This window comes from Rhamphochromis sp. 'chilingali' (assembly GCF_963969265.1).
Source record: "Rhamphochromis sp. 'chilingali' genome assembly, chromosome: 17".
In the NCBI taxonomy this organism is placed as follows: domain Eukaryota; kingdom Metazoa; phylum Chordata; class Actinopteri; order Cichliformes; family Cichlidae; genus Rhamphochromis; species Rhamphochromis sp. 'chilingali'.
In genome coordinates, this window is record NC_137944.1 from 15,366,768 (window position 1) to 15,389,433 (window position 22,666).

The 22,666-nt window shown below is 40.8% G+C and overlaps 1 protein-coding gene across 1 annotated transcript in view; it reads left to right on the top strand.

Annotated features, from left to right (window-relative positions):
• The first annotated feature begins 5,234 nt into the window (after positions 1–5,234).
• Positions 5,235–22,666, top strand: part of kcnh8 (potassium voltage-gated channel, subfamily H (eag-related), member 8) — a 57,722-nt gene continuing 40,290 nt past the window's right edge. Inside the window, exon 1 of the mRNA XM_080863151.1 lies at positions 5,235–5,370. Coding sequence (XP_080719277.1) covers positions 5,295–5,370 — 76 coding nt within the window. The 5' untranslated portion in view covers positions 5,235–5,294. The remainder of the gene's footprint in view (positions 5,371–22,666) is intronic.

Consider the following 22,666-nt stretch of genomic DNA (forward strand, 5'->3'; position numbering starts at 1 on the left):
GCATGGGTATCAAACACTGCCTGAAAAACCATAGCCTTGTGTTAAGGTGGCTTTGTTAAATGTATACAAATCAGAAAGTCTCTGAAAAAAAGGTTTGAATTTAGGAGCCTCCAGGTTTCAGATTAGATTGTGAGCTCAGGATCAGATGCGAGATGCTGCCCTACTTACTTGCTTGATTGAAAAATTGATGGGTTTTGTTTTGTGGGAATAATGGAAACAAAGGACAAGAAAGAAAGGACAAAAGATAGGAAGTGTAAGTACTGGTTAGAAGAGGGCAGGTGTGATGTGTCATGTGACATTTCTGTAATTGCCTGTATCATTAGATCCCGTGCAGTGTTGATTGTGAGTGAGGACACCAGTATTGATCTGTGGAAACGGGGCTTTGTACATATTTCATGTAAAATAGCCTGTTGCAAAGGTGTGTGTGTTTCTTTCATTAGGTGTGCCTGCACCGCGCATAGCAAAAAACGTGAAGTTGAAATGCTAGCATTGTGTTGCTTTAATGCCGCAAGGGAATCTTCAGTATAAATGCATGACTGTACATTATACAGACACAAGGTCAGATCTGATTAGGGTCCAACTGTTTATACCAAAATAACACAGAGAGACTCAGAGCTGGAGCTGAGATTACTGTAAAGCAGTACAAATGCATATAGGCGTAATGATCTTCATTACAGTTATTATTATTGTGCACTATTCAAACATCTTAAATTCACTTGTAATTGGTGCATATTAATGGGTTCGTGTACATTTTTAAACCAACATCACCATCCAGCTGAGGGATTAATAAAACGTAACTTTGCCGCCCCCTAGCGGTGCTATCTGACTTAGGGAACGGTGGCTGGAAGAAATCTATCCATTGCACCAAATTTTGACAAGGGTTGTCTAATGTTTTCTGCGACACAAATACACATTGCCCCCCTACCTCCACGTGTCAGGATGTCCACAGACATTCTGAAATGCCATTTCAGGTGTAATGAATAATGTAAACAAAGCCTCGGTCTCAGTAATCAATAACAATGACCCAGTGTGCAGCACTCCGGCACTGACACGTCCAAATGAGAGCCATTTAAAACGTTACACCTGAGCTGAGAAAATATCTGCTGTAAGAGAGGTTTATTTATGTCACCTCATGCAGTAGATTAATAATAAAGTTAGGTGTAAAGTTGCTGTGTTTGCAAGCATTAAAAACAATTTGGACAGATGGGAGGTGGTGTGGAGGGAAATACATTTTTTTTTCTCCCTTTGGGGTAAGGTAAATGTTATAAAAAAGCATGGTGATAGCTCTGCAAATAAACTATTTTTCTTTAATATCCCAAATATTTTTTCTCTAGTGCCTTAAGTGTTGTCACAGCTACAGTGATTGATTGATAATTACGCGGAAGCTTAATTGGCTCTAATCTTTGGAGGTTTAATAACATTTCTGGTGAGGTAACGCTGGAATCCACAGCGACTCACTTTGGCTCGACTGTCACTTTGCTATGAACTTAACTGTGAGGCGCACACACACATGCATGCAAGATGTGTATTTGGTGCAGTGATTAGGATTAAACGATGCATTAAGCATTTAATTACTCAGGTGGAGCATCGCAGTGTGTTGGCTGTCTGTTTTAATTTTATTAGCTGACACATTTATGGAAGAAGCTCTGTGTGCTTAACTACTTGGCTCTGGCTCACCTCGGGGACATGACTCACATATTTCTTTATGTGGATCCTGAATGCATTTGTTTGAATGCGTGTACAGTTCGTGAGCTTGTTTGAAGGCACAGAGGAGACATATGATTCACATTTCGATGGGCCTGGGAGCGCCTGATGACTACATGTTTTCCACATGACATAAACACTAAAACAGCTGCTTCACTTTTGGGAAAGAGCTGAGTAGGAGGCACTGTTTTTGACTTTTGCTGTTTAGGCCCATGCTGTAGCACTGTAGGTAATGGGACTGACCTAGAATGGAGTTTAGTTATGGCTTTTGTTGAACATGTGTGTATTTGTGGGTTCATGAACTTACAAGATAGGTTTCAAGATATTTCCTAGAGGTATCTTGTACTTGCAGCATGAACCTTGAAATTGAAAACTTGGATGTAGTCCTATTTCTTGATTTACGTACTGGAGAAAATAAGGATTTGCAAATTGGGATTTTATTACACGAGGCAGTTTCTTAAACGTCTCTTACTGTTAGCCAATATCTCAGTAACTCTGCTCCTTAGGAGCACCTTGAGCTTATGCTGAAATAAATTGCTTTTTATACTGAATGTTTCCTGTTGAGGAAAGGTTTGCATTTTAGAAGATATTATCATGTGGAAAAGAAGCACATCATGAGAAAAATTACTATTTGAACAATATCCAAACAAGTGAAGCATTTGAAGATCTTTTATTTATTTATTTTCTTTTTTTCTTGAGCTTCAGAAAGTATTTACAGGTGTCCTACTCCCATCCATCATCCATCCATCCTCTTCCACTTATCCTTATCAGGGTTTCCGCAGGACGAGGGAGGGGCGCAACAACAAGCAGTGTGGTGGTTTGTAAGGACAACAGCATTTCCATCAAGTTCCCCTGATCACTAGAGTCAAAACATCAGAGCACAGAGTGGTGATGAGAACCCGCACGAACCCAGAAACCACAAGTGCCCACAGCCAACAGAAAAGACCAAGCGCAGCAGCACAGAATGACTTCGCGTTATCATCTTTTAAACAGTATATAACAGTACATGGATTTAAGAAAAAAGGCAGATTTTAATTAGAAAAGTTATTAATGATGTGGAAAAAGTACAAATTTTACTACTTTAGAACCATAAAATTAGGAATTAGGCTTGCAGATTAAGTACCAATAAATAGAAACTTGTAGGGAAAGTGGAAACTGTCTAATTTAGTCCTCTGCCAGTTCTGGAGCTGTCTTACTTCTGAAGTGTGCCGTGTCATCAGGGTCTAAGAAGCTCTCTCAGGTCTTTAGAAAAAGGTTGAGGATGTTTATGAGTCTGGTAGTCTGTGGAAAAAAGAACATCAAATCATTCCACTGCAAGAAAATCATCTACAAGCGGCAGTGATTTCTAATGACTGCCAGTTTCTCCGTGACCTACCGCTCCAGAAAATTCAGCCTAAGAACAAAACTGTTTAATGCACAAAGAAATCTCCAGGATCTGTCGCTAATGTTGTTGTCAAAACCAAATCTGAGCTGCATGGGAGTCGTATCAGGAAAAAGCATTTGCTATCTATAAAGAACATTAGAGCAAAGGTACACGTTACTACTGAACATACCAACGTTTTTTTTTTTTTTTTTTTTGAATAACACATCCTGGATCAGTGAATAAGAGATATCACTGTTTGGCCACAATAACAACAGACATATTTGCTGCAGACCAAAAACAGCTTTTCCAGAGAAGAGCCTCATATCAGCTGGGAAACATGACGGTGGAAATGTTTAGTTTGAGGCTTTCTTGTTGCCTCAGGAGCTGAGCAGTGTGCAGCTATTGATTCAACTATAAATTGTGTATCATATCAAAGAATTTGAAGCAGAATCAGAAGTGGGCCTCTCTACAACATAAGCACAGGAGGAAATTTACTAAAGAGTGCCTCAGAAAGACTAAAGAGTATAGTCTATGTTTGAATCCTATTAAAATAAATGTTAAATGGACTCGTACTTAATAGCAGGTGTTACTACAAGCCTTATTCCCCCCAATCACACACAGATAGATTCATACTAGTGCTTTTTTCCATGCCTAGGAAGCAAATGTCTGACTTCCTGTTGGTAGATGACTCACTATACCTCCTGACCACGGCCATGTTAAGCAATCATATAAACATATAAATGAAAACCCCAAACATCTTGCAACAGAAGGATATTTTGTAATTTCTGCTGCCCTCTTGGTTATAGTCTCTCTTAGAAAAGAGATTTTTATCTCAATGAAGCTTTTAGCTGATAAATGAGTGATACACTAAGGAGTGGTCCACTGTAGCCACAAAAAGGATGCTTGTCCAGATCCCTCAAAAACAAAATACAAACAAACAAACATTTTCAAGGGATGTTGCTTTTGAAATATTCGACCGTACTGTTATGACATTGATAAAACTGAGTCTTGCCGTTACAGCTTCTTCAATGTCATTTTCATTGTACGTCTCACTAAACGGTTTAAGTGATTTTTTTAGACAAAGACATAGACTTCATTGACATTGGGGAAATTTACACATTACAGCAGCACAAGGGTCAACAAGACAAAGGGAATGAGAAATATATGAGAAAAAAATAGAAAAATAAGTACCTAAGAAAAAATAGTGGACAAATAATAAAAGCCTCAAAACTCTACCGGTATTTTCTACTATTTACAAATGGTTACTATATACAGTAAATACACTCTGATTATTTTTTTCACATGTACATAAAGTGCAGTGTGAGTAATGTTATATACACATATCTATATAAGAAACTGTAACTAGTTAACGAGCATTTATGTGCTGCACATTTACAGGCTTTATGGAGATCTGTATCTTAGCATCCACAGGATGGCGATGTAGCACAGCGGATCCGAGCTGCGCAGCGCTGTTGTGCAGCTCATGGCAGACTTCAGCCCATCTTTCCGTGCCTTCCATGCAGGCCGTACCTTGATCCTACCACCAGATGTCGCTAAAAACAGTGCGGATACGCTTCCAACACAACGACGTGAATGAGTCGTGCACCTACTTAAGTGACTTATTTGCAGTCTGCACAACTGATGTAGTTTATTGGCTTTATTTTAACACCGCGGCGTCCTTAAGCAGAGCACATGAGCAACGGCATAAGAGAAATTCACGACTCACTTGAGTGACGCGCTAAGTGGGAGGAAACTAATTAAAAAGCTGTAAATCAAAATTTCAATAAAAGTTCAGGAGTCAGCTGTTTTTCTCTGTTGTGATGTCACCGTGTCTCCACGCCGAGAAACTGTCAGATTTGCGGCTTTAATCACAGCTGTTAAGAATGCTCGTCTCTCACCGCTGCACGCTGTGGATAGATGATCGTTGGCTCCAACCGACATAATAATGGAATCGCTGACAGGGAGTGTCACCCTGTCCCTCGCTGTTACCTGAGCAGCACCTGTGGTCTCCCTCTTCTCCTGTCCTTAACACACGCAACAGACGCACGGGTGAGCGCATCACGTGCGCTCCCCACCAACTAGGAGCTTTTGCGTTGTGCTGAGTTGACTGGATAGCTGCTCGGTCATATAGCCATCAGCACCTTCGATGGGAGCACCTCAAGCGTTTGGACGACTTGCACCATCTCTTCAGTAACTTTGATGGGGAATTCGACATTAAGCAGGGAAAATGCCTGTGATGAAGGGATTACTAGCGCCGCAGAACACGTTTCTGGACACTATAGCCACTCGGTTTGATGGCACTCGTAAGTTTGCTTTTTAATCTCCATATATTTTAAATCATTGACTCATTTAAGGATGTGTAATAGTTTGCGATTTAAGTTCCTTTCCCCCCTCTTCTTTATTTTTGGCCGGCTGGGATTCTCCAGAGAATAAGCTTGCAGGCTGATCCAAAACGCCCAACACCTGTAATAGAGAGAATAGGGAGTTGTCAGCGCCTTTCAGTATGATTGCATGCTTGCTGTCCTCGATACAGATAGCGACATTAGATCACCAGGTATTTCACATTTCTTTCTATTTCTTTTTTCCTTGTCCAAAGAGAGACTTCACTAAAGTTCAAGGTAATCCAAAATTGTTTCCAGTATCAAAAGCAGACAGCGCTGAGGCTTTCAGCACCACAGACAGCGACAAAGGTCCACTCCCAGTTTACAGTAGGGGAGACCGGGGATAGTTGTAACGTGGGTTAGTTGTAACACTTCCAATTTCTCCAATCAGGGCTACGTTTCAAATGATGTGACTCATCCTGTGCATGCCCAATTCAGTTCTGCTATCACATGTGAAAAATCAGAACATTTTGTCAAACACAGACAATTTAACATGAAAAAAAGTAATTTGTATGCCAAAAAGTAAGTTTTTCTACTTTATTTCAATGTTTAATAGCATTATCTGCTTTGCAGTTAAACTCATCAAATTTAAATTATGTTATTTGTATGTCTATGGGGATATATTCTGTGTAAGTCTTTAGTGCTAATGTTTTAGCCGTTGGCTGTAATGTTAGCTAGTTCATGGCTATAGGAGTCTGGGTCAGTTGTAACAGCAACAGTCTGGGTTAGTTGTAACAATAATGCAGATGTTACAACTTACCACACTATTACTTTAACTTATATTAAACAAGTTGGGGCAACGACATCAGCAGAGAGAGGTTCACTGGTCACTTTTGTATATGCGGTTAATGCCATTGGCAACACAATTCCTCCACTGTTTGTGTTCCCACACATACACATTCTCACACTGTGTCAGAGATGGACCAGTAGGAAGTACTGGTAGTGGAAATATATCAGGATGGGTGCAAGAAACAGATTTCCTCATCTTTCTGAAGCACTTTGCAAACCACACCAAGGTAAGCCATGATAAAAAGTAATGGAATTGCGATGCTGGTGAACAACTACATTTTTTCAGCTTCATTGTTATGTTCAAAATTGGTGCAAGAGTTGTAGGTTATAATGCCCACTGAGCCAATGAGGCCAAACTCAAGGAAGACCAATCAAAATTAATGAAATATTCAGTTGCAGAAAATTTCATAATTTGTCTTTTTTGGGGGGTTGGAATATGTTCAAAAGCTAGATTTCTGCATTCTGTCACACACACACACACAGCTACATAAATGGCTCTAAGTGCATTCATGTGTTGAATAAACAAAGATTACATGTTAATGTTTCGTTAGTACCCTTATTTCATTGTGTTACATTTCACCCCAGGATATGTTACAACTACCCCAGACTATGGGGTTAATTGTAACATTTCACTCTTTGTGTTTGAGACCATACCATGCAATGGGTAATTGTGCTGCAGAGAAAATAGCTGCACTATTTAATAGCAGAGACATGTAAATACTTTGCATTACATTTTGAATCCACTACCTTAAACGAGCTCCAATTTACAGACAGAAATGTCAAAAATGTTACAACTATCCCCGGTCTCCCCTACAGCTTCTCGCCAGGCATTTGGGCAGCATGCACACAACTTGCAACCAGTGTTAATATTTGTGTTTTTGAAAGAAAAAAACACACAGCCCAACTTTCTGTGGCTTTCCACTCTTTTATCTTTACAGTGAAGTTAACCTTTATTATCTGGCTAAGTCCTGCAGACGCCGACTGCAGTCGTTCCTCCCGCCGGTCTGAAAGCAGCGGTCACATTTATCAAACTTAATTGGTCGACGGCGACATTACAGCAAGTCCTTCCCCAGGCGAAGCCCACACAGACGTTTCTTCAACTTTACTCTGAACTCTCTCTCAATAATAACCACGAGGATTCCTAAACACCAAGCACCGTATTTCATAACTATCTCGTGTTTCTCTTTGAGAATTCTTTTTTATTTTATTTTTTTCCAGGAATCATCAGCTGCTCAAATAGAATCAATGCACTGCTCTGCTCTCATTTTCCATTCAGCTTTGTTTCAGCTCTGTTGCTGTTTGTTTTGGGCAACTACTCATGTCCTTAGGCGTGGATTATTATGGACTTTGTGGCTGAATTTTACCGTCTTTGCTCTTTAATACAAATCGTTATATCGTAAAGTAAACAGGAATGAACAAAGGCAATGCTGTATATTGACCATTTTCTTTAAAAACACACACACGAACAGTAGCTTTTTGTGTGATTGGTGATTCAAATTTAAATTTACTAGAAATTGTCATGACAACCTGTCAAAAACTCACTTCTGTCTGTTCTCTCTGTGCCAGTACTTGCCACATTTTATTACATCATAGTGCTTCCTACATTTAGGGCTGATTCAAGCTCCAGTTTAATATATTAGCTCATTGGTATGTGTGCTCCCTGGGATGTTCTACCTTTCCTGTAGCTTGTTCACTTGGAGAATAGCAATAATAACCAGAAACATTTATCATTATTTCTGTCCAAATATCTGCTGGTTGACGACCAGTAAAGGCACACGATGACAATAACTATTAAGCTGCCTTGGCAGGAGGGCTGTCCTAACTAGGGGAATTGGGGTTGTACTGTACCTGTAGCACAAGCAGTTTGTCAAGCTCCCGAGAATGAACTGCTGTCCTTGAGTTGGTGAAGTAAAGGAAATTAATGTTGGATTTCAACTGCAAGACGGGGCAGACTGGAGGTAGCAGAGCCTGACGGGACAAATTAGCTATGATGGCCTGGCCAAGAGCAAATATAAGGGAAGAGGTAGTTTCGCTGCTATGCGATCTCCTATCACATCAACCAAATCCAAGAGCAGGTCAGACCTTTAAACGGTGATAAATGGCTGAAAGCAATAGTGGAAAACTCTTTAAGTTGATCTGATTTGTTCTTGGAGAAATATTTTTACATTTAGTGGTGGTCATTTAAATCAATTTAACTTTTTTCCTGGACAGTAACATTAACTTCTATATTCCAACCAACTGTTATCTGAATTAACTGAATTTGCCCTTTCACAACCAGAGTCTATAGAGAACTGAAAACACTCAGAATTAATTCTATTAACAAATCAAATCAAATCAAATCAAATCACTTTTATTGTCACATCACATGTGCAGGCACACTGGCACAGCACATGCGAGTGAAATTCTTGTGTGCGAGCCCCACAAGCAACAGAGATGTGCAAACACAACAACACAAACGAGCAAAATACAAGAATGGCCAACCTGAAACTAATAAATATATGTACAATATATAATAGTGTATGCATTTCTGGATGTGTATACTAAATATTTTCCTACGTGTGTGTGTGTGTGTGTGTGTGTGTGTGTGTGTGTGTGTGTGTGTGTGTGTGTGTGTGTGTGTATACACATTTTTACAAATTAAATAGTAAAAAAAAAATAAATAAATAAAAATAATGATAATAATAATAATAATAATAATAAAATATATAAAATATACAGTTGAATATGTGCAAAACAAGTGGCATTTATATACAGTGTGGAGTGCATAATGTTGAAGTTCCAGTAGTGAAGCTGAGGTGTCTATGACGTGTTCAGCAGTCTGATGGCCTGATGGAAAAAGCTGTCTCTCAGTCTGCTGGTACGGGACCGGATGCTGCAGAACCTCCTTCCTGATGGAAGTAGTCTGAACAGTTTATGGCTGGGGTGACTGGAGTCCTTGATGATCCTCCCCGCTTTCCTCAGGCAGCGCTTCCTGTCGATGTCTTGGAGGGAGGGAAGCTCACCTCCAATTATCCGTTCAGAGCACCGCACTACTCGCTGGAGAGCTTTGCAGTTGTAGGCGGTGCTGTTGCCATACCAGGTGGTGATGCATCCAGTGAGGATGCTCTCAATGGCACAGTGATAGAAGGTCCTGAGGATGCGGGGGCTCATACCGAATCTTTTCAGTCTCCTGAGAAAGAAGAGGCGCTGCTGGGCCTTCTTCACTGTTTTGTTTGTGTGTACTGACCACGTAAGATCCTCAGCCAGATGTACACCAAGGAACCTGAAGCTGCTCACTCTCTCCACAGCAGCGCCGTTGATGGTGATGGGGGTGTGTACTTCTCTGCACCTCCGGAAGTCCACTATCAACTCCTTTGTCTTTGCGACGTTGAGGGTGAGATGGTTGTCTTGACACCAGTGGGTCAGGGCGCTGACCTCCTCCCTGTAAGCCGTCTCATCACCGTTGGTGATAAGACCCACCACTGTAGTGTCGTCCGCAAACTTCACAATGATGTTGGAGCTGTTAGTGGCTGTGCAGTCGTAGGTGTAGAGTGAGTACAGGAGAGGGCTCAGTACACACCCCTGTGGAGCACCAGTGTTCAGTGTGATGGGGGATGAGGTGATGCTGCCCAGTCTGACCACCTGGCGTCTGTCAGACAGGAAGCTAAGGATCCAGCTGCAGAGCTTTGAGAGCTTTGAGAGCTTTTTAACAGCTTTGAGAAAACAGGTAATGCCTGTTCAGATGAGCTGTTCAAACGGGGATATGAAATGTTAAATTCAGATTACTCTAAATGCTTCATTCCAGACAATGTTTTCCTCTCTTAGCCTGTATGATGTCACTGAGAGGAGTGACATAAAATACTATCACAGGGGCAAAGCTTTGGCTGTGAAGAAGCCCCACCCACCTGCCGTTGAACTCTTCTGTTTGCAAGAGGCAGCCAGTCAGAAAAAGTTTGGCTTAAATTGTAAAGGCAGGGAAAACAAAGACAGAGTATAAGATAAATAAGGATTATTATGAACCATGAATCATGCAAAGCTACTCTTGTGTGTTCCAGGAATAAAAATGTGCAGGTAGAAATGAGCATAATGTGTTTACTGAAAGTATTTAAAGCATTTTATTACATTTGGTTGAAATTGGTTCACTTCTTACTATGGTAACTCACATTATTACCTTCTCTGCAGCAGGTTATGCTCTAGGTTAGAGATCAACAGGTATGAAGTCACTGTCTAGTGATCCTGTAGCTTGGGAGGTATGGTACAGGTCAGGTCATGTACTGATTAGTAGGTTGGCGGTTTGACAACTGACTGCTCCAGCCCGCATGCCAAATATCCTTCAGCAAGATACTAACCCCAAGTTTCTCTCTGATGTTTCCATCAGAGTGTGAATGTAAGATACAATCCACTTCAGCATTATAAAAGCTGCTTGTGTTAATGGGTGAAGGAGGCATGGTGTATAAAGCCCTTTGAGTGCTCAGATAGAGTAGAAAGGTGCTATATAAGAACCAGTCCATTTACCAGTTCTTTGTAAATAGCGTCATCCATTCCTGGAAGATCGCTTGAAACTCTGTGCACGGACAGCAGGATGGTCTAGATTTTTTAATAGCATCTAAAGTCTTTGTGTTTCTTAGATGAGCATCAGTAATTAAAACACATTCTTAGACACAACTTTATTCCATGTTTTTTTTTCTTGTTGGCTACAATCTTCCAAAGTTTTAGTTTTTATGAGCATTAATAAATGATCCTAACAATAATAAATGATACTAACAAGTCTGTTAACTTACTTCTTGGCTTTCTTTTCTGGCTTCAGATAGGCTAAACTTTATTAGTAGCTCTTCTGCAGTCTTGCTGACCAAATCATTCACAGCGCTCACACATTCATACACTTTTAATACTGAACTACTATACAGTGCTTTCTCTCTCACACTCACACACACTCGCAGCTTTGTCTGCATGTGTTGCTTTCAGTCTGCACTGTTTTTTTTAACATGTTTATATTTTTATAACGGTTTTATTTTTATTTTTAAAAATCAGCCTATGTGCTGCCAGTACACTTCTCCGTGTTTGTGATTGGCCAGATGTTGCCACTCCTTTCAGATGAACATGCTGGGGAAACCCTGGGTTACGTTAGCAAGTTGATCACCAGTTAGACTAAATGTATCCAGATAATGGAAAGATATCCCTCGATATGATCGATATGATTTGGCATAAGATTAATTTTTATTATTTTAGTTATCTTAACTACATTTATCTAAACAGCAGTCACTTAATATATCAATGCTAATTGTAAGGCGGCCTCATCATCAAAAACACAATACTTGCTGCCTTGGCTCTGCAATCTAATGCTGGCCCTCCTTTCGTAAGGAGACCATATTGGGGTGTCCTGCTTCCAAGTTAAGCAGAAGGTCTGGTTGCCTCACAGAGTGTCGCCTTCTTCCCGTGCAGCACTGTTCTTCCAGATTGCTATTTCCTAGCTCTCAGCACAGACTAGTTCCACCTCCACTAGGCACGTAATTACTGTCACGAGCGCTGGTGCCAAGACTTGAAACAGCTGTGTGTTGAGTTGGAACACAACGCCAGTCGTAATGTTTAAGCGTGCATGTGAATGAAAACGAGAGAGAAGGAGAGAGAAGGAGAGAGAGCATGTGTTTAAAAGGAAACAAAGGGAGACCGGAGATCAAGAAGAAGCAGGAGAGTATGCTACATTTTCTGCATTTGGCTGCTTTGTGTCACCGAACTGCCCATGGTGTAGTTCCTGCTCAACTGCCTTTGAACGTGAGGGAAGTAAAACAGAAGTTTCCTCCCTGCTGATTAACGTTCCTTAACGCAGCACACCTAATTACGTGCTTAAGAAGTGGCTGAGGGATCCATATTGTGATTACTACTCGCTGCAAGGTGAATGTTAAAAGAGCCTACTGGAGTTTCTTACACAATAAAGGAAGCTGCCTCCAGTGAGCTGAGTTTATACTGTTGGTGTCTCTACGGCTTTGTCTCAACAGCAACCCCGTGACCTGCAAGAAGACAGAGGAAGCTAATTACCGAGTATAAAAGACCACAGACCGCACACTGACGCACATACAGTACGTTTGAGGAAGGTTTATTAAAGCGAGGAAAGCCTGGACTGTGTGCTGGCATTAACCAAGATTGTATATGTCATATAGTAACAGAAACAAGAGCGAGACTTTAACTTCTCTTAACAGATGCTTATTAATAGATGCAAACTTGTGGAAAAGCCAGCTCCGATATTGTCCTCGGTCAGAGAACGGCTGTGAAAGAAATAATGAGCGCAGTTATGAGACTGTGAGGGAGTAATCAATCATCATTGACTGTTGTGCTGCAGGGTGCAGAGGGGCCCTCACTTATTTGGCAGTGGATTGCCACTACTGTTCCAATTTTCTCCAAAGCCCACTTAATATTGAGACTCTTACATTTCAGGGCAAACAAAACAAAAAGTAATGGTGCTGTGCTGCACGCTCGGGAGCTCTAAAAAATCCATCATGTTAAAGAGACAGCTGCCTGTTCACACATCCACCAGAAACAAAGCTTTCATTTAAAGTCTTGTTTGTGACCATGCGATGCGTCTGTAACTAGGTCTGTTATTCACTTTCTTAGCTTAATTCTAGCAGAAAACAGCTAAAGTAAAGATTATTGTGTTTACCCACACAGGGTTTGGTGTGCACACTTAAACGCAGGATCCATTAGTTATATTCTAAAATATCCTCTCTCTGATCTGAAGGTGGAATAAGGCCATTCAGACCAGGGTGGAGTTTCTAAACTTCCTGGGTATGTCTAGTGTTTTGGGGAGGTGGGGAAACATCGTTACAGCACAGTATCTCGATATTTTGCGTAGCAATATTGTATCAATACAGGTAAACCAAATAAATTAACGCCATCCTGAGATAACGTTAGTTGAGCGAACTTATAAAATCCATCCAACAGCCGACACACACACACACACACACACACACACACACACGCACGCACGCACGCACGCACGCACGCACGCACGCACGCACGCACACACACACACACACAAAGCAAACTGATGGCTCAGTCACATAAGTAAAAATAGGAATTGCAACTTGTGCTGGCTAAGTGTTTGCCCAGAGTGCTGCAACTACTTATGAAGGTAAAGCACTTGCACCCCTCTGCAAACAGTCACTGTCTGACTGCAATCACTCTCAGAGAGATTGTCATCTGATTTATGAATGTAGACATACCAACATGTTGCCATCAGTCTGAGTGAGTCTTTGTCAATGAGCACAACTTGAGGGGACTCGGCTCTAACGTCTGATCTAACGTCACAGAAAAGTGGGAAAACCTTTTGTTATTGGATAAAAGAGATACTGATAAAGTTTGACTTTGAGGACATAATTAGCTTTTTTAAAAAATGTGATGGATTGCAATATATGTTATTGCAACAGTCAGCATATTGCAAAATATTAAAAGTTGCGACAATATTGCATCGTGAGTGAACTATTGTGATAATATGGTTTCTAGCACGGGACCTAATTTTGGATTACTCCCAGTAAAGCCTCTTCTGTCCCCTTCCAGCTGTGCCTTTGCAGTGCGTCAAAACACAAATCCTTCCACTTAATTTTTATTTAAAGGAAGTGGACAAATTCACAGGGACTAGAGTGTGTGATGACTGATAATTGTGTTGGTGTGACACCGTGTCCCATGCCATAGTTCAGGTCATTTCTGCGGAACATTCTTCATCAGGTGCCTGAGCATGTTGCCATAGAAATCTGCATTGATGGTTTGAATTTTTGGTGACTTATCCAGTAAATGATAAAAAACCATACTTAACAAATCCCTAGCACGGTCGTGACCAGAGACCCAGCTCATCACAAGCAACAATCCTCCAAACAAAAGTTATGCAAGTTTAAAACAGAAGTATTTTGATGACTTTGCATGTCTGTGTTGAAATTACAGAAGAGAGCCGCTGTGCTAGAAGCAGTTCAGAGGTGCACGAGTGGCTGATTTTGAAAGGCAGATTGACAAGATTTTAAAAGAGATGCAGGTTTTGTATCAGCTGCTAGACAACCTGGTTAACCTGTATTATCCCAAACAAGCTGTTTCCTACAACACAGCCAGCTGCATGCTAAAAGCAATGAGATAGAGTGCATCTATCTCCATACTCACTGTAAACCAACTGTGAAAAATCTAAATCTCAGTGTCACATTAATAGCAACCCAGCACTATCCACTGGCTTTAATAAGGCTTTGATAAAGTATTCAGTTAAAAAGACACAGCCACCCTCATCAGTACAGACTTAGCTGGGAAATGCTGTCCTCGCTGTAAGGTCACTGGACTTGATTATTACCGTGAGCTTAAAGGAGCGTGAGCCTCTCGTCTGTTCCACCAAACTTCTGGGACTTCTGAGAGCCTCCCCATCACCGTGGACGTTCTGCCTTGTTAAACCTCCTAATTAGCGAGATTCCTCTCCTAATCACCATCCCTAATGGACTGTCCAGAACGATCGACAAACTGGGTTTCACTAGAGGAAACCTGGGCCAAGTCGGCCATTTTTAGACTCAATTAACTGCGTGAGATTTTGTGAGACGGGGAGGAAAGTTTTTCTTTGTTTTGGGTTTTTTATGCATTTGGAAGAAGAGGGGGAAATAGACAATGGAGCGTGAAAAAGACACTGGCTGAGACAGACATGGAAGGAACAGCAGGTGTGCGACCTGCAAATTACAGGAATGTAATGCACAGTGTAATGTTTCATTTGGTGAGAGCTCTGGGGATTGTATGATAAAGGGGCACAGAGGTGATTAAGGCTGTGGATTTGTGTAATGATTTTCCTCCTTCAGTTACAGGGTGTGAGAGGATTACCACTGTTAGAATGGGTGCGAGAGTATGTGCATGCATATACTGTATGAATGTGTACAGAATGCTCCCACTAATAACCGAGACACAGTTTGTTGATACAGCACAGAAACTTAATCTCATTATCCCATACAATGACTGACTCGACTTTTAAGACAAACTGTACATGTGTAACCTTGGTTGCCATGGTGTGTGTCAGTGGTTACTGTGGCAACTGTAGAGTGACTTTCTTTTTGGTTATGTAACTGCTGCTCTAGCAGCATTTTCAGAGGCCCACATGAATTTCGTCAAAAATGTGGTGAGGTCTTTTCCATCCATCTCCCCACTTCCTGACCAATTTTTACCACACTCCATCTCCATCTTTCATCATTCTGCCTCTCACAGCTCCATCTCACTTACTTTCAACTTTCCAAATCACCCCCTCACCTTGTGCCCCTCTAACACCCTCATCTGTCTGCCACAGTGTATTTCTCAACCTCCCCTTCTAGTCCCCTTATCTGTCCACATCCCCCTTCTCTCTCATTCTCTCATCATATTTGCCATCCATCTTTTCTTCTCCCTGCTGTGCAGTGCTGTCCGATTCTACTTCCCTACTTTCTCTCTTCCCTCTCTCTTCCCTCTCGCTGACTCTCCACTGCTTCCTCATGCTCTGTTCCCCATCATAGGAATTGTTGTCGTGACTTAAATAGCTCTGGGGTTGCTTGCAGTGATGGCACAAGGCTGACAACGAGCTGCTCCCGGTGTGTGTGTATGTTTAAAATCCCCAAAACTGGGACAAAACAGTGTGCGGACAAGGTAGCAAAAACACACACTCACCTCTTCTCAAATATACCATCTGTTTAAGGCAGGGGTGCGCAATTCATTTTCCCAAGGGGCTACACGAGAAACTGGGACTGTTGTGGAGGATTGCACCAACAAACTGAACTGATGGTAAGGGCTAATACTGCAATTAGGCAATGAAACACTGGAACAGTCAACATTTTTTCACTATTTTATCAGCATTCACATTTTTCCAGCTAGCCACAGTCTATCCAAGCATGCAGTCACCTCCACAAAGAAATCACTCCCTGTCATAGACCTTTTCACTGAGGGCATTGCTGCCAGTTCCGCCGTAATCTCAAAAGTTTTAGTTAGTCCACAAACAAAGATGTGCATTACAGATATCACAGCTCTCATCCAGAGCCAAGTGTAAAAAGTCAAACTGGATCAGTTTATTTTTCAAATGAAGCTCCAGATTTCCCTCAGTGTTCCCAATCTGTCTTGTTAGGTTTCACCAACAGAGGCGTGCATTCCACCAAACAGTCTTTGATCCCCATCAGAGAGTGGCTTAATGTCACAAAGCTGCTCCATCCCTGGTTGAGCAAAGCGTGGTCAAAAGCTTCTTATACTTTTCACCTTTGAAAGCTAATTTCCCATTGTCTACACACCTTTGGTCAGGTACAACCAAAGGACTGAAACAGATCTGTGGGCTGTATAATGCCAGGGGCTGGTTTAAGAATTGGTGGTGAAAGACTTCACTTTCAGCTTTGCCTCATCTGACCCATCAAAAAATACATTGATCAACTGTAGTAAACCCAACCTGTTTTCTCTTTGCTTATACCAATGCTTTCACAGTCCCGAGGTCATCTGTTGTTTAACTTTTGGATTCCTGTGACCATTATTATTAAAGTCCTGCTGAACTTTGGTTTTGTGATATTTTAAAATTCAGACTCATTTTTGTTCTTGTGTTGTTTTGTGACATATTGAACTTCGGTTGCTGTTTTGATTTTATTTTTCTGCTTCCCCAGCGTTTCCATGTTGCGTTCCTTCGATCTCATTTATGTGTTTGTGTCCTTCACCCCGACTGTTTAGTGTCCAAATGTCGTCTGTCTTTTAATATTTCCCTGTTTTACTTTGTAGAATAATTTGTGGTGTCTGTGGTGTCTCCTTCTACTTTTCCTTTGTGCTAACTATTTTCACCTACTGTTGATGTCTTCATTTAGTCTTCCAAGTAAATATAGCCCTCTGGTTCTTCATTTCCCTGTCAGATTGTCTGCTATTTATTTTGGACTTTCCTTTCTCTGCTTTGTTTTACTTTGTCTGCCTTTGTGTTCTGGATTTGGGTCTCATCTCCACCACAAATCTTGACAAAATCGACCAACATGATCATTTGACATGGAGCTCCTATAGTGTAAAGCCATGTTTTAAAGCCCCACAGTGTTAAGAATTTAAGTTTCCTTATCCGCTGCTGGTTTATGTTCTCTTTGTTTAAGTTTGTTTATGTTTAAGCCCATAAAACAACTCCGTGTACATGAGACATGCTAGTGCCTCTGTGAGGCTATGCATATTGAATGAAAATGCAAACATGATTGCTGAGATATTTAATATGGACCAGAGTTCAACCAATCCAGTGACCAACCAGAATTTCTATTCCAAGAGCCACACTCCTATGTTCACTAAAACCTGTTTATTAAGGTGAGGAAAACAGTCGTTATTTGCATAATTACGAAGAGCACTTTTCCGTAAAATTTATACCACTGGTTATTTTGTGTGTTTGTCTAAATTCTGTATGTGAGTAAATAGCAAACCAGTTGAAAACAGTCTTTTTAGTATTTTGGTTTTACTATTTACACTAGAAAGTTTAATTGATCACAAATCATTTGCAAATCTTTTGCTCACCACCTTCACTTAACTTTAATTACATAAGTAGTCGCTGTAACCACATGTGTCTTGCTTCTTCTTGCACTTTTTGTTCTTTTCCTGACCTCTTTCCTCTTCTGCCTTCCTGCTCTATCTTTCTTTGTCACTGCCTTTTCTCCTCCCTCTATCCTCTGTGTACCTGTGGGGTTTCACCAGCAGCTGTCATGCAGCAATGTGAGCATGAGGCAAAATGATCTATTGGCTTCCACACTGGAGCAATTAGCCAAAAGAAAATTTAAATGGAGAACACAGAACAACTTGAGGTTATGAAGAGGGTACGACAGAAGGTAAAAGATGCAGAGAAGAAGTAAGAAGGAAAGATGATTGAATTTTAGTTTAGCAGAGATTCAGGGTGCAGAGGAAAGATAAAGTAAACTTAGATAGTTTGTACTTTTTTAGAGGCAGTAAAGAAGGTGGACGTGTGCAGAAATGCAGGGAATAAGCAGATTGGGGTAAGAGGAAGGTGTGATGGAATTCCAAGGCTGGAGAGGAGATGAAGAGTAATTAGGTAGAGAGAGCCAAAAATGGTAGGAGGGACATCATGAAGAGTTGGAGGGCAGAGGAAGGAGAGAGCAAAGGTTGATAGTGGAGTAAAGTTGGAGTGATTGAGAAAGTGGAGGAGCAAGAAAAGGAAGTAAAAGTCTGAAATTTAGGAGGGTAAGAAAAGTATAAAGAAATTTAGTTGAAAAAACAGATTTATTTCATTATTTATTATTTTTTAAAGGTTGAAATTAGTTTTGTGGTGATTACAAACAAGTGTCCAGTTATTACAGTAGTAGATGCAAAATCTATTTGACTGTTTCCAAGTGTAGAATTTGTGATGTTCTTTCTTTTTTGAATTCTTGGTGATAATTAGTCTCTATTTTAATGTTCATGGGCTACTGCTCTTCCTTTTTCAAATGTTTGTTTTACTAATTGTATTACCATGATTATTTTTTGTGAAACATCTTGTAACATGTCTGTGAAGGTTCTCAGTCATCCAGGTCATCGTAGTCAAAGGAGCTTGCAAAGAAAAGCGTCTGGACTTCTTTAAGTTGCTTGAAGACGTTCTAAGGTCAAATGGTGGAGAGTCCCAGATATAAACCTAGTGGGAGTAACCCCCCACAGAGGGACAAAAGGACCCCCTGATGATCCTCTAATCGCCTGAGCCAAGGTGTGAAACTGGGTGTGGGTTCCAATCAGCCAGAGTTTTGGGTGAGCTCATTGTGAAACCTGGCCCCACCTTATCATGCGAATTCCTGAGGTCAGCTAGCCCAGGATGTGAGTGGGCGTTAAGGCGTCTGGGAAGGGATCTCAAAACTGGATTATAGATGGCAGAGAGTTGGTGTCGTAAACCACCCCCTCTGTTCAAAGATGGTCGCTCACAGTGGACATAAATGGCTTCTTTCACTCCTCTTTCAAACCATCTGTCCTCTCTGTCCAAAATGTGAACATTGGCATCCTCGAAAGAGTGTCCTTTATCCTTAAGATGCAGATGGACTGCTGAGGCTTGTCCTGTGGAGGTGTGCCATGCGCTTATGAAGTGGCTGTTTGGTCTCTCCAATGTAGAGGTCTGAGCATTCCTCGCTGCACTGTACAGCATACACCACATTGTTAAGTTTGTGTTTTGGCGTTTTGTCTTTCGGGTGAACCAGTTTCTGTCTGAGCGTGTTGCTGGGTCTGAAATACACTGGGATGTCATGCTTGGAGAAAACTCTCCTGAGTTTCTCTGATACACCGGCTACATAGGGGATGACAATGTTGTTGCGTCTGTCCTTCTTATCCTCCCTCGCTGGTGTCTGGTCTTCTTTTCTGTGCCTCTTTGCCGACTTTAAAGTCAGCACTCACATCCTGGGCCAGCTGACCTCAGGAATTCGCATGATAAGGTGGGGCCAGGTTTCACAATGAGCTCACCCGAAACTCTGGCTGATTGGGACCCACGCCCAGTTTCACACCTTGGCTCAGGCGATTAGAGGATCATCAGGGGGTCCTTTTGTCCCTCTGTGGGGGGTTACTCCCACTAGGTTTATATCTGGGACTCTCCACCATTTGACCTTAGAACTGAAGAAGCTTCTCGGATGAGAGGTGAAACGTCTTCAAGCAACTTAAAGAAGTCCAGACGCTTTTCTTTGCAAGCTCCTTTGACAACATCTTGTAACATTTTTTTGAAATGCACTATATAAATAAAGTTTCTAATAACCACAACAAAAACAACAAAAATAATAATATTTAGTAGTGGTGGTCGTACTAATGGTAGCACACTTTCATGTAAAGCACTCTATACACTGTACTTAATTACATTACACACAAATTCAAGTGTAAAAGTTAAAAACTGTGACTAAAGCTGTTCTCTTAGCTCCTGCATTTTTGCAAATATTTACAACTGCTGGACCCTCTCACCACACATCTATCTTCTACACAAAAACATGATGATCTAGTTGTTTGTTTGACCTTCCCTTTTTCTAGTGTATCCATTATAATAAGTAAAATTTTATTTCTATAGCACCTTTAAAGATAAACATCACACAAATGCTTCACAACAAAATGCCAGAGGATAAAAACAAAGGTTAAAAAGTCTAAAAATATGACTTTTTAGTTGTTTAGTCCATGGATTTCAAGCTTACAGGGAGATTTCCAGAGTCTGGGGCGCACTGTTGCAAAAGCTCTTGAGACTTAAAATCGATATATAACTGAATGTCATCTGCATAGCAGTGATAACAGATGTCCTTAAAGGTGCTCGCAGTGTGCTGAAGAAAGAGCAGAAATAACTGAAATAACCAAAATAATAAGGGCCCCTAAAATGAACCTTGTGGCACATCATAGGTAAGCAAAGTAAAAGAGGACTGGTACTAAACACTGGTACTAAAAGGCAGCCAGGGAAAAGAATGGTTCAGATAGATGTGATGCAAACCACTCTAAAGCAGCAGACCCAGCAATAAATAATAATTGATGACTAAGAAGTGTGCAGCTATATGCACTTACAACTTGGACCATTATGGGTAGCTTATTGGGCCACTTCTTATAGCCTAACTTGTTGGTATGACTGCTCTTATGTGTTCAAAATAGCAAGTGTAAGTTTGAAGTATGTGTTCTGAGACACAATTATAAGGTGTTTTTAGTCCAGGTCCTTTCTATAGATAACCCAATAGGTTAGGTTAGGTGCATGTCAGAAGTCAGACACAGTCAGACCAGAAATTAACTGGTCGTTAACCTACTAGTTGCATACTGCAAAGCACATGTGAAGTTCAGTTGCACCCATGGAAAAATAGCCCAGGTGATTTTCTGGTGAATTCACAGTGATGAGTGAGTGTCATGTGTCCTGCTTCTCGAACACCAGGCAGCTGCCTAGACAAAACCAAATAGAGAATTTCCAGTAGTGAGAATTTGTCTGAAGCTATTCCCTGCTGTGAGCTGCATGTGAGAAGAAAACTTCATTGCCCTGACCTGATTTTGTTGTGCGAAAGCAACTATAGGCTAAATATAGTTCTTAACATATTGAATTTAACACAGGGCATGAAAGGAGAGTAGAGTTTAATGTACATGCTTAGCTTAATGTTTGCTTTGTTCTAGAGTATGTTCATATTATGTGTTTGATCCTGAGGGGAGGGGAGACAAGGTCATGCCAGGTAAAACAAGTTACCTAAGATGACCTTGTCTCCCCACCATGTGACGCAGTACAAGTATACTGTATGTGCAGACAATATATTGCATACCTGTCAATTCTAAGCAAACAAATTAATCTGCTGGCAAACACAGTAGAGTTTTTTGTCAACACCAACCTCCTGTGCTCTGAGAGCTGCCACGAGATAGGCTGCGGGCCTTTCCTCAGGACTCACGAGTCTCAATCTCCAACAGTCTTGACTGCCTCCCTTTTTCATACCCTCAGCCTCAGGGGCCTCACGCCTGACAGCCAGTCCCAGTGCTAAGACCCACTCTGACCATCTGTCTGGGCCATTCAGGCCAAATACTGCTGCTGACGTAGACACATTCATATGTGTTTTTCTTTTTCACATATTGGGATCACTGTCAATTAGACTTTTCTGTATGCTAATGAATCCAAAACATTGTTACATTTTGTTTTCCTAGTCATGCTTACCACAGCTCTTGGTAAAAAACCAAAACATTTCAATTTTTCTGTCAATGCAAATGAATTATGCAAGTTTTTGTAAATTACTTGTTTTCCTGTATTGGTATTCAAATAGCCAGAAAGTATTTTAAGACAGATTAAAGAATAGATTATACTCTGTTTTGGACACAGACGACTAGAGACATGATGGTCATATAGTCATTGCTATTATTCTTTGAACTCTTTATTCTTTGAATTTACATCAAACAGACCCAAGCAGACTTGTGGACTTGGAAAGGCTAAAGACTATTTTTGTTTTTATTGGTTATTACAGTTCAAATTGCCACCAAAACTACACTCACCAGCTACTTCATTAGGTACATCTATTCAACTACTTGGAAAGTTCACATATCTAATCAGCCAATCACACAGCAGCAACTCAGTGTATTTAGGCATGGTAAAGAGAACCTGCTGGAGTTCAAACCAAGAATTAGAATGAGGAAGAAAGTTGATTTATGCAACTTTCAACGTGGGATTGTGCTTTGTAGCACATTCGATCAGAACTTGGCATAAACACCATTAAACCGTGGGTAAAACCTAGTACTAGTAAGGTGTAGCTAATAAAGAGGCTAGTGAGTGTCCAAAACAGTTTCCTGTTACTGTTCTGTTTTCCCACATCTTAGCCAATATTAAACAATAAGTAATAGCGATGATGGAAATAGTACTAAAGCTTTAATAAGCAAGTGTGTTTCTGTTATTAAATAACCTAAAAGCATCGGGTATAATGACATTTATATTTTTTTTATAGTGAGCACTGTCAGAGTGCTGAAGCAACTATTGATTTCTTGATGGGATTCGAGAAAAGGAACAAGCTGCTCATTCCTCTTGTGTCACATA